The 12,486-nt window shown below is 42.2% G+C and overlaps 1 protein-coding gene across 1 annotated transcript in view; it reads right to left on the bottom strand.

The window, feature by feature from the left end:
* ARHGAP15 (Rho GTPase activating protein 15) overlaps positions 1-12,486 on the bottom strand; it is a 579,674-nt gene that overhangs the window by 33,444 nt on the left and 533,744 nt on the right. Inside the window, exon 14 of the mRNA XM_083153856.1 lies at positions 4,318-4,423. Coding sequence (XP_083009982.1) covers positions 4,318-4,423 — 106 coding nt within the window. The remainder of the gene's footprint in view (positions 1-4,317; positions 4,424-12,486) is intronic.

Here is a 12,486-nt window from a genome sequence, read left to right on the forward strand (position 1 = left end):
AAGCACAGCGCATCTCTCTTGTAGTCAGGCTCTTTCCTGATGCATCCCAGGCTGAGTGTGCACCTACAGCTGGTGGCTTGGTGGATTGACGCCATACAGTAGGTCATGTCAGTGCACATTATCCCATCTGCACTGAGGCAGGCTGTGATGGAAGGTGATGGGACAGGGAGACTGATGTGATGATGAAGCAAAGGAATGTGATGGGGCTGTGGCAGAGGAAGGTAATGGTAACACAATATAATAACAAAAAAAAAATGAAAACACAAAGGGTAGACATTGAGCTGTGAACTGCAATTGCAAACAATAATGTCTATCCACGGCCGTGCGTCCATAAGGCTACATATAAGTTCAATAACTTATCTGATCTGTGAAGGATGCTGCATCGCAAGGAGCCTACACATGGGGAGATTTGCTGAGTGTTATGAGAGATGCAAGATAGCTGAGAACACTCAGCAAGATCGCTCAGCAAACAGCCATGTGTCAGCGCTGTGCGCTGAGCGATCTGTCAGAAACCTAGTAATATCTCACCAGAGAACACTGGCCCTGCCCAGTGATATTACTAGATTTATCCAGCATGCTGGATATTAATCTCTGGGTGACAGCGATGCACGGAACCACGCATCGCTATGGCCCCTATACATGGAGCGATATAAGGGCATTTTCCAAACAATCTAGTTAGATCACTGAGACAATGCCCTGAATTCGCCTCGTGTGTAGGCCCCGTTAGTACATTTTCATCAATCACAGGAAATCACATGTTTCTCTTTAAAACTCAATGAGCTGATGTTTCGGGAAACACTTTAAATTCTCTCTTGAAAGCAGAAGAGACCAAATCCCTTCAGGTAATGTTACTTTCGATAAGTAATGTCACAGCGTGATTTCACATGCTAACAGCCTGGCATTAGTGTTTTATGAAGCTTTCTAACCAGCCTGAAAATGGTATATTTACAGTGACTGAAATCATATTTACCTGCAGCAGAGGTAATGGTAAGAGATATTGACACTATTACTAGGAGAGGTGTGAAGTATTTACCAGTGCCAAGAGCTGTTTATTTGTTATCAATTAATGTGACAGCGCTATTAGCTTATCTCACTATAGATAACATGATAACATGAATATTTAATTCCTACCATATGTATTTCAAAGAGTTTACATTGGGAAACAGTGAAATAAAAACAAGCAATTTTTACTGCATTAATCTACCAAATGACGTGTGCAATATAAAGTTTGCAATAAAAAGGAAGGGACAGTAAATATGCAAATGTATGTTTGTATCTATGTATTTATATGGATTAGTGATACATTAATATAACAGGGTAAGTAATAAAATTGACATCTAAAAGACATCTTGTAAGTGCAGTGCTTACGCAATGTCGATATATGAAGACTTAATCAATAAATTAAATATTTCTTATTATATGTTCTAGCTGACACACATCCAACATAATTGTTGTAGAAATATTGCAATCAATTATTATTGTGAAATTGTGTAATCAATGTTTGACTATTCTAAGCATTTACAGGAAATGCAAATTGAAATATTTAATTAACGAAACATAAGCAGTTGACGGGGAATGGACCAACAATAGAAGTACAATCTCTTCCCTACTGTGACAATGGGGTAGATGTATGAAGCAGTGATAAGGGAGGAGAAGTGATAAAGTGCCTGGTACTTTATCACTTGCCAATCAGCTTTTGTGTGGGATGCACTAACATCCGCAGCCCCTCTCCGCCACACATCACCGGCTACTGCATTGATAATTATCACTAACATACTGTGGGCGAGATTCAGCAATAATACCCGGTGCACATCGCCGGCATTCGCATACTTAATAATCGCATATGCAGTAACATATGCGATTATTAACACAAAAGCGATGCCCGGCGATGTGCACCGGGTCCCCTCCTCCCTGCCGGAACCCTTACACGGCTGTAAGGGCTCCGGTTCCTCCTCCCTGCACTCAGAAGTGGTGCAGGCAGGAGGAGATCAATGGTCCGGGCAGCACAGCAGGAGGCTGCCCGGACACAGGTAAGGGGGTGCGGCGCGGATCGGCGGGGGGCGCGCGGGGCAGCGGGGGACGCGAAGGGAAGCCCATAGGCTTCCATGGGGTTACGCCAAATAGGAACTGGCGTAACCCCCCGCAGCGAAGCCCCAGCAATGGGGCTTTGCTGCATATGAAAATGCGGTAAAAACCCCGAAAACTGTGTTTTTACGGCATTTTCAGCTTGCTGAATCTCGCCCTGTATGTGATAATTATTGCAAATGACAGCTCTTGCTTTCACAGCTCTTGTCCTTTGTGTTGCGGCGGCGATGTGCAGTGGGTTCCCGGTGGCTTCCCAGCGGCTCCCCCTCCTCTCTTACCCGGCTGCTGCTGCGAGGCTTGCTCTCCTCCTCCTCTCTGTACCCGAAAGAGGATGTACAGTGTAGGGAGGAGTAGGCCACTAGTGAGAAGGGGTTGGCTGGGGTCCGTGGGGGCCTGTGCAGGGCAGCGCCACGTATCGCTTTTGCTGGCGATACCCTTAACTATGGGCTTCTTAAAGCTTTTGCTGGCAATACCCTACTGCAGCAAAAACCCTGCGTGCAGGTTTTCCTGCATATCAAAATGTGGTAAAAACCCTCATAATGCATTTTTAACCGCATTATTCGCTTAGTGCATCCTGCTACCTGACTGTTAAGTTACAGGCTGGGTTTAAAAAGGGACAGTCAGGAGATGATTGGCTCGTTATAAAGTACCAGACACTTTGGGGGGGATGCTCTAACATCTGCACAGCAGCTCCGCCCCCTTCACCGCCCATCACATTCATAATTATCGCATATGCACTAACATATGCGATAATTATTGCAAAGGACAGCTCTTGCGTTAAGAGCTGTCCTTTGCGGTGGGAGACAGTGGGTCCCACAGGGACCCGGCGGCTCCCCCCTCCCTTATCCGGCGCTGATTCTGCTGCGCCGGGCTTTCCTCCTCCCTGTACCCGGAAGAGGATTACAGTGAAGGGAGGAGGAGGAGGTCACAGGTCTAGGCAGCACAGCTCTGTGCTGCCCGGACACAGATGAGTGGGGGTCGGTGCGGGGCGGCGGGGGTCGGTGCGGGACGGCGAGGGGTCATGCGGGGTGGCGATGGGTTGCGGTAGAAGCCCATAGGCTTCTATGGGGCATTTTATGGGCATCCCAATAAAAACATTGGGCGTTCCCCGGGGAATGCAGGCACGTCGATTCCTGCATGGGACAGGGGCTGTATAGACTTAAATTTATCCATGAACGGAGGAAAAAACACACTCGCGGTGGTGTGTTCGCTAGGCTGCGAGTATATGAGGCCTAGCAAACAGGGCTGCATAAGGCCCTTAGGTCTGGGTAAAAAAGAGGAAATGTTTAATGAAAAGATTGGTTAAAAATATGTACTATTTTAATAATAATAATAATAATAATAATAATAATAATTATTATTATTATTATTATTATTATTATTATTATTATTATTTATTGTCTTTATAAGGACCCACAAAATGTAGGCAGTACCATACATGGTGAACATAGCAAACAAACATAGCCAGTACTGTACTGTACATTTAGATACAGTAAATAATATCTATATATTATATAGTGACATTTTCTCATTATTACAGTACTGTATGTGTCGTTTTGGGATAACACTGCAGTGGCTACAGGTTATTTGTAATATGTTTAAGTTGTGAAGATTTCAGAGTGTTTTCTTTCCTCAGACCAATAATTTCCTATGGGTGTGATTCCTGTCACAGTGTCGGACTGGAAAGTGACTCACTGGGAAACTTAGCTATAAGGACCCAGTCAAAACATACAGTAGTACACATTGTTGTATTACAAACACACAATTACATACTCCATAAAGTACGAGAATGATGTCTGGGTCCACCTGGGCCTAAGGCCCGTCTGGTAACTCCAATGGCCAACCTGGGCTTGTACTGTTGACCAAAGATTCTAGCATTGTGGAAGGTGTTGGTATTTTAACTTGTTCCAGCAGGAAGGAGTTAAAACAAATTTGCAAAGATGTTTAGGAGGGACTAAAATCATTACTTGAATCATGTGTTGATTTTTTCATTTCCCTTCAAAGTGGCCCACAGCAGGGTCCAATTAGAGTGTGGCCCTGTGAGGTAATGGAGCTGAGCCACACTTTGATTGGAACCTGCTGCTGCTTATAGACTCGGTAGTAGAGCAATCGATGGATGCTGAGGACTGGTATGCGAGTGCGATGCTCTCCAGAGTATATTTTAGAAATTTGTCACAGACTAGTTAGTTAAAAACACTAAACAAAAGTGCAGATATAAATCTACCAACTTACTTTCTCAGATGTTTAAAAAGAACTTTCATTGTGTCATGGCTACATGGTGGCAGCTGCTTCACAAGGTCCCTCATTGCTTTCAGTTGCAGATCACTGTCCTGGATTTCTGAGGTAGACATAAGAGAAGAGTTTGGTAAGAACTACACCTGCACATTTCAATGTAAATGGAGAATAAAAAAATGTGATCCTTCTTTTTAATTGCAAAAGTAGCCTTCATAAGTTTCTATGGGGCTGCTAAAATACTGAATTTACCAAGCTCCAGATTGTGCAGCAAACATAACATGACAATGGCCACTTGAGTGGTCTGATGACAGCGCATGGAACTAAAGTGATTGTGTTAGGCTTCTATTGGGTATCGACAGCGTTTGCTGGCGATACCCCCCACATCGAAAACCCCCTGTGCAAGTTTTCCTGCATATCAAAATGCGGTAAAAACCCAATATCAGGGATTTTACTGTATTTTTCACATAGAGCGTCCCACCCATTATCATAAGTGAAATAATTAGCCCCACCTGTGGATCTTTTAAAATGTGTCAGTGAATAATGAGTGTACCTGCAGGGAGACCTGAGGACAGAGGTTGAGAGCCATTGGCAGTACAGATGGTGTATTGGTTAGCAGTACAGCCTCACAGTGCTGAGGTCATGGGTTCAATTCCCACCATGGCTATATCTTTTCGGAGTTTGTATATTCTCCCCGTACTTGCCTGGGTTTTCTCCAGGTACTCCGGTTTTCTCCCACAATCCAAAAATATGCTGGTAGGCTAATTGGCTCCCAACAAAATTAACCCTAGAATGTCTGTGTGTGCATGTACATGTGGTAGGGAATATAGAGTGTTAGCTCCACTGGGGCAGGGACTGATGTGAATGTTCAAATACTCTCTGTAAAATGCTGCAGAATATGTGTGCGCTATATAAGAAACTGTTAATAAATAAAATAAATAAACCATTGGTCGAGAGTAATATCAACAGGGATGCCTGTGGGTGCAGGTATTTGGGAATTTGCTATGGTCAACATCCCATTTTCAGTAGAACCATCTTAGTACTTAGTACCCCTTACTGTCTATCTTTTATATTGTGCACTATTCTCTGTCACCCTTTGAGACTGCTGTGTGTGAATACACCTCAATTGACACCAATATCCATTCCATGATCGAAGCTACTCTCCCATTTTAACATTTGGGACCAGATTATCTAAGCTTCAAAAGTGATAAAATAGAGAGTGATAAACAGCCAGCCAATCAGCTCCTACCTGCCATGTCACAGACTGTGTTTGAAAAATGTCAGTTAGGAGCTGATTGGCTGGCTGTTTATCACTTTCTATTTTATCACTTTTGAAGCTTAGAGAATCTGGCCCATAGTCTGAACAGCTGAACATCTTGACCATATCTAAATTCTAGTCAGTTGAAGATTACCACCTTCAGATGATTTTAAATAATTGGCTTAAATGTACCCTTGTGTAACTTTTACTAAATATACAGAGGCGAATGCAGTGGCGTAACTAGATATTCATTGGCCCCATAGCAAAAGTTTGTAAGGGCCCCCTATGTAGCGACTGATGGTGATAAATGTATGTAAAACATTCTAATTAGGCAGTAAAGATGGGCCCCCTTCAGCTCTGGGCCCCATAGCAACTGCACCCGTTGCACCTATGGTAGTTACGCCCTTGGGCGAATGCAACAGTATGTGAGATGTAGTAACTGGTGCCTATAATTTTATAGTGGCAATCACTTAAAATGCAAAGGATCCTTGTATTGCCATACTAATTATTGCTACTATCACAGGTTACAGATGAACTGTAACAAGCTTCAAAAAGTGATAAAATAGAGAGTGATAGACAGCCAGCCAGCCAATCAGCTCCAACCTTTCAGTTTCAAACCCAGCCTGTAGCATGGCAGATAGGAGCTGATTTGCTGGCTGTTTATCACTCTCCATTTTATCACTTTTTGAAGCTTGATACATCTGGCCCATTATTACACAAGTTATTACACAAGTCCCATAGCATATTAACTTCTTCTGTACTTTTAGTAAATGCATTAATTTTGTAGCTTCTTCTATGATTTTTATCTATGAAAGTATATAAAATTTGTTTCGTTTTGATTGGATAGCATTGTATACAAAATGCAGATTTGTGTTACATCCTAAGGCAGAAGTTAATAAACAACTCAGCAGGATGATGTAATTGCGAGGCTAGAAAGCACAGGTGGCAGCTTAAGATAAAAAGCAGCGAATACAGTAAAAGTCAAAGGGTGGCGTATACAAGCTAACATGTATAAATCATCTGAAGGTGGACAAACCATGTAAAGCATCTGCAAACAATTCTGTCCTATACTTTACTATGGACAAATGTGCAAATTTTTTTTTTTAACATTAAAGAATTCCTTTGGTTTAATAAGAAAAAAGGGCTCAGTATCGAATCTTTTCATTTTACAGAGAAAGTCCCACTTGCTGAACATAAAATGATTTATCACAGGCTCGCAGCTGGAATTTACTCAGTCACTTAATAGGACATTAAGAGCAGCAATTAAGCCGTACTCCCCAAACAGAAGCAACATCACTTGCTAGAGTTTGCTCTTCACATGTCCTTGTGTATATATTTACTATACCAAAACACACTGATTGCCAGGATTTTGCCAAAAATTCCATGCCAATCACAACGAGAGCAGCATATGATCCACAACAGCGAGAAAAATGCTGTTTAACCATTAAACAAGACACCTTCCACTTTGGCACTTGAACAATATAAATCTTCCTCCAAGAGCCCACTGTGCAAATTGTGTGCCAGAACCTGCTTGCAACAATGACTTCATAAATCTGATAACATTTTTTAATGTGCCGTAAAATCACCCCTCAGGCAGGAGGGCTGTACACCCATGGATATACCTTTTCATCGGATTACATTGTGGAAACATATGGTTCAGTCTGTAAGCTTGTTATTATTTGTCTAAAATAATTTCACAACAGAAAGTAAACATTTTCCTTAATTTTATATAATTAATTTTTATTTTTTTATGCAGCAGATGTATAAAGAAGATTTTAACAGGTGTGATCAGGCTGTATTTTTATATATATATATATATATATATATATATATATATATATATATATATATATATATATATATATATATATATATATATATTTTACCTTTCTCGTGTAATGAAAATGGTGCAAAGCCAGAAGAAATATTGAGAAACTCTGCGCTAATTATATTACAATAAAAAAAAGAATAATAATCAATGTTTGCTTGACAACACAATCTGTCGTAGGGGGCAAACCAGGGCATGATTAAGGCTGGTGAGGACCCTGGGGGCAACCAGGTTGTGGGGACCTCCACAAGCCAAATTGATTCCAAGGCTCCTCTTCCTCCACCATCATCCCCCCTACTTCCATTACTGTGGACAGAGGAGAAGGAAAGACACAAGGGGGAACCTCTCAGTGTCACTCTGCAGCTGCAGCAACCAGGTTTGCCAACTAACCGCAGTTAGTGATCAGCGATCATCAACTGTTAGGCCGGAGTGTGGGGGAAGTACAAGCCGTACCTGGGACTTAGCTGGCTACACTTGTGATAGGGTGTGGATTAGCTCACATACCATGTCTATTTAGGCATTTAATAGGTCCACACCAAAAGGTCAACATGCAGGTCAGCACTGACAAAAGGTCGACAATGACAAAAGCTTGACACAAGAAAAAAGGTTGACATGGGTTTTTCAGGTGTTTTTGGGTTATCAATGTCGGCACCTGAACACTTGGACCTCCAATTAGTGTAACCTGTACGCTCGCTATGCTTCGGCCCACATTAACATTTCCAATGGGAATCCACATGGATGTTACAGCATTAATATATCCAAAAATGGTGAAAAGAAATCATGAATAACTCATGTCAAACTTTGTATGTGTTGACCATTGCCATGCCAACCTTTTGCTTGTGTGAACTTTTTGTCATTGGTGACCTAGTGCATGTCCACCTTTTTTCAATGTTGCCAGCCAAAAATTTGATATTGACGTTTTGGTGTTGACCTAAAGATTGTCCTTCAAAGCCCTTTAATCCTTGACCTAAAGACCGTCTACCTAGACATTGTCTGTGAAACATCTGGATTCCCTTTCGGTTGCAGTGCCTCTGGTAATAGCAGTCCTTTTGGGAGGTAACGGGGGGGTTGGCTACTCAAATGCAGACCTGTCAGGACGGTTTCATGGCAGCCACCATCTTCGTCTTTGCATGCAGTTGTAATGGCTCTGGTGACTTACAATTGACATTCTGAGCAGTCCTAGGATTATTCAAATAATGAGTGGCACAAGTGGTGTATTAGAGATTTGCCGGGGAGCACCGATGGGCACATCTGGACAGATTACAGCAGATGTTGCATTAACATATTACAATGACTTTGCCCAATCAAAATCTTCTTCACTACTTTCTTATTGGTGCGTACAGTCCATGTTGCTGGATAGGGCTCCAAAGATCCCTCCCCTGTGTAATGTAGCTCATAGTAGATGTCTTTACCTTTTGGAAGTCAATATTAATATATCGGTGCCGACTTCAACTGAGAATAATTCTGCATAATTTAGGAAGCTTGAACTATGTAGGCCCTTATAGTACTGTACAGTACTTATTTGCACTCATAGAGGCAGGCAAGTTGTACCTTGGACAATAATCATGAGAAGGTCATCATTAGTAATAATAGAATAATGGAGGACTGCACACTACACCTGCAATATCCACCATCAGTTCCAAAGAGATAAAGACAGCCACACATACCCTTCAAGGACATATAGTTTGATACAGTAGAAACATCTGACTTCAGGAGATTGCAAAAATTTGAATGCATTACTTTTCACAAGTGACTTCACTGCGGCTCGAGGCACATAAGGATTGTAAGCTTGCGTGCAGGGCCCTCCTACCTCTTACAGTATGTCGGTTTGTTTCTACCCAGTTTGTTTAATCGCTGTGGTTGTTGTAAAGCGCAATGGAATATGCTGCGCTACATAAGAAACTGTAAATAAATAAATAATAAGGACTGTCTGCGCTGTGTATAGGAGACAGCCACACTTTAATAAAACTGCAGCGTTTTGCTGATTTTCATTGTTTCGTAACTGTACATTTAGAATCTATTGTAAAACAAGAAAATAATGGGGAAAAAACAGTCAACATGTGGTAACTTTTAGTCAGCATTTCTGAAGCAGGGATGATAAACACCTCTGCCGGTTGTGGCATTTATCAGTAGCGCAATATTATTACCACGTAGAGTCAAAGCTTGGCTACTGTTATCATTGAAGAAAGGCCCAGCTAATCTTAATGGTTTGTAAAGCCGTTACCTGCGCTGGTATGACATTTATCACGATCACTTTACCTCGTAGGCCTAACACACAAAAGGTCTTTTATCTGCAAAGGACATCACTTTGAATTATTATTTGCAGCTAGGTAGAAAATTGTGTGTTGCAGATACCTTTTCTCATTATAAATCACACAGTCACATTCTACCATTCTGCTACATAAAGCTGCTGAGACTGGGCTTTTGCCACACTTTGCTCTTTTAAGTCTCTGGGAAATATTGAGTACTGATGCACTAAAAAGCGTAATATGATTCCTTTCTGCTATGTACCTTTGCCTTCCTGTACAAGAGCAGTTTATGAGGTTCTATCTTCTTGCTGCCCAATCTAAAATGGATAAAAAAACACATTATTTCTAGGTGTTTGTGCGCATTACGTTTGACCTTGCAAGGGATATTCTCTCCAAGATAAAGTTAAGTTATTCATCTGTAAAGTATTGAGGACAGAATGTATCTGTGTCTTTTATGCTTCGATTAGTCTTTTGTGCATCGGAAATATTTTTATCAAAGCGGAATAAAGTCAAGACGTACTCCATAGTGTTTTCATTGCTTGATAAGCGCTGTCTACAGTTTTTTTTTTATTGTTCTTTCGGCCTATGAAAAGTAAATAAGTTTTTATGGGGAACAAAATAAGATTTGGAAGTTCTATCCACCATTGATCTGGATGTTCCTTAAATTGTTGCTGTCTGATGGCGGTAGGGAATGTTTCGTTAAGCTTATGGTTAGCATGAAAACTATTGCTCAACATTTCATTTTTAATATGGCAGTCAGACAAAAGTAGCCAAGAGCTGAGCAGATCCAGGAACGGGCAACTCCGAGTGTAAGACCGGGGTACAAATGGACAGTTTTTGTCTCATCAATTGGAAGATGAACACAGGGCCTCACTGTTCATATGGCATGTCTGAATTCGGTTACCTGCTCGCTAGGCTGTGAATACACGCAGCCTAGTGAACAGTCCTGAATTAGGCCCTTAATACATCTCGGCCTTGGAGCTCCAGTCCCTCCTTTGTTGAACCAGCATTTTGTAGATTTTTCCTTTTTGTTAAATAGTAAAGTAAATGGTATTACATATTGCATTCCTTTGTGTATGATTAATGTTATTCGTGGTTATTTGACTCATTATTATTACATTAACATAAAGTAAATTAATATGACTTTGTATTGAAACAACATTGTATATATTGCATAAAACATCATTATCTGGCAAGTCCTGTGGAAAATCTGGATTTTGTAATAACAAGTGTAACATGGATCTGAATGTAGGATATCTGTTTCAGCTCTCTTAATCCTTCCCAAAATGATGGGGCCCATGCTCATAAAGGCCCAGAGGGGGACCAAGTGATTCCCCGGTAGGCCCCGGACCACTTTTTGAGGAGGGCGGGGTCTGGCTGGTTGCATGGTCCCCCACCGGGCGAGTGAAGCACACATGCTGAGCCGGGAGCAGCCACAGGCACCTGGCTGGGAGACTGAGCGGGGGAGCATCAGCAAAGCAGGAGGGAGGGAGGGAGCCGGGAGCAGCAGCAGCACGATTGCTGGGAGCGGGGGGGAGAAGAGCCCCCATGGGTCTCACAGGATGGACTGACGTCATGACATCTGCTCCATAATGATATCACATGTCGGTTCCGTCCACCGTGATATCACGTGTTGGACACCCCCGATGGACCCTTACCCTTCCAGTCTGACACTGATGGAGCCTAAACACAGGGTGATGGAAGCTTTGCACTGAGTGATCTAGCATCGCACTGATCGCTCAGCACGGATTGCTCAGCACACAGCACTGCACCAGTGATGTGTGCTGAATGATCCATCACTGTCACAGAGAGAACACAGACGATGACTAGATATTTCAAGCATGCGTAACACTACCACTATGGGCCCTAAATACACAGTGATTTGTGCTTCATTTCTAAGCAATCTAGTCAGATCTAGTCAGATTGCTTAGAAAATAGGCAAAAATCTGTAGGCCCCACTTTTGGGTGTTTGTCATTCATTATCTGTGTCAGCCCCAGCAGAGGCAGTTCAATAGAGAAGGTGGCCCATGCTCAGTCTCAGTACATGTGAACATACCAAGTAGATTTTGGCACTGTGCCAGAGTTTATGGGCATGCACAATTTTCCAGGAAGATGGTATCAGTGCCATTTCTGCAGTGCTTGTCATATTTTTAAGTTTAGTGTATCTGTGTGTGGTGTAATGGTGTGTACAGACGGTGAGATATGGCTTCCGATGTTGACTATATAGTCAACATCGGAAGCCATATCGCATGCAAATCGCATGCTTTTTAAGGGCTTGCAAGCCTGATGCGCTGCCGATGCACGCTCCCGTGTGAGCGCAAATCGGCAGCCAGATAGAGAGGGCAGCCAAGACTATATAGTGCAGCTCTGCACTATATAGTCTAAATTGTGCCCCTCCATGCATGCTGTGCGATGCGAGTCCCGATGCGATCTGATCGCATCGGGACTCGCATAGCACGGCAATTGCCCCTGTGTGTACACACCATAAGAGGAATACTATTTTGCCCAATAATGGATGTCCCTTTTTATAATATTAATGCAAGTAAAAAACCAGAGCAAATCTTAGCATTAAATATATAGGATATAAATTACTGGAAAAAGTTTTAGTTTAAATTAATCTATAGGTATTTCATGTACATCAGTTTTTAGGTAAAAGGAAGTGTTCCTTTTAAATAAATGGAATAGCCACTGTACCATAGGTGCGGGGGGTGCAGCAGCTATGGGGCCCGCAGCTGAAAGGAGCCCACCTTTCCATTCAAAGTAACCTGTTGTTAGGACTCTCGGAGGTACCCTCAGTGAAACCTGAACCCTAAGCTCTGTTGTCTCTCCCTGTG

Source organism: Crinia signifera, chromosome 7 (assembly GCF_055691185.1).
Source record: "Crinia signifera chromosome 7, ASM5569118v1, whole genome shotgun sequence".
In the NCBI taxonomy this organism is placed as follows: domain Eukaryota; kingdom Metazoa; phylum Chordata; class Amphibia; order Anura; family Myobatrachidae; genus Crinia; species Crinia signifera.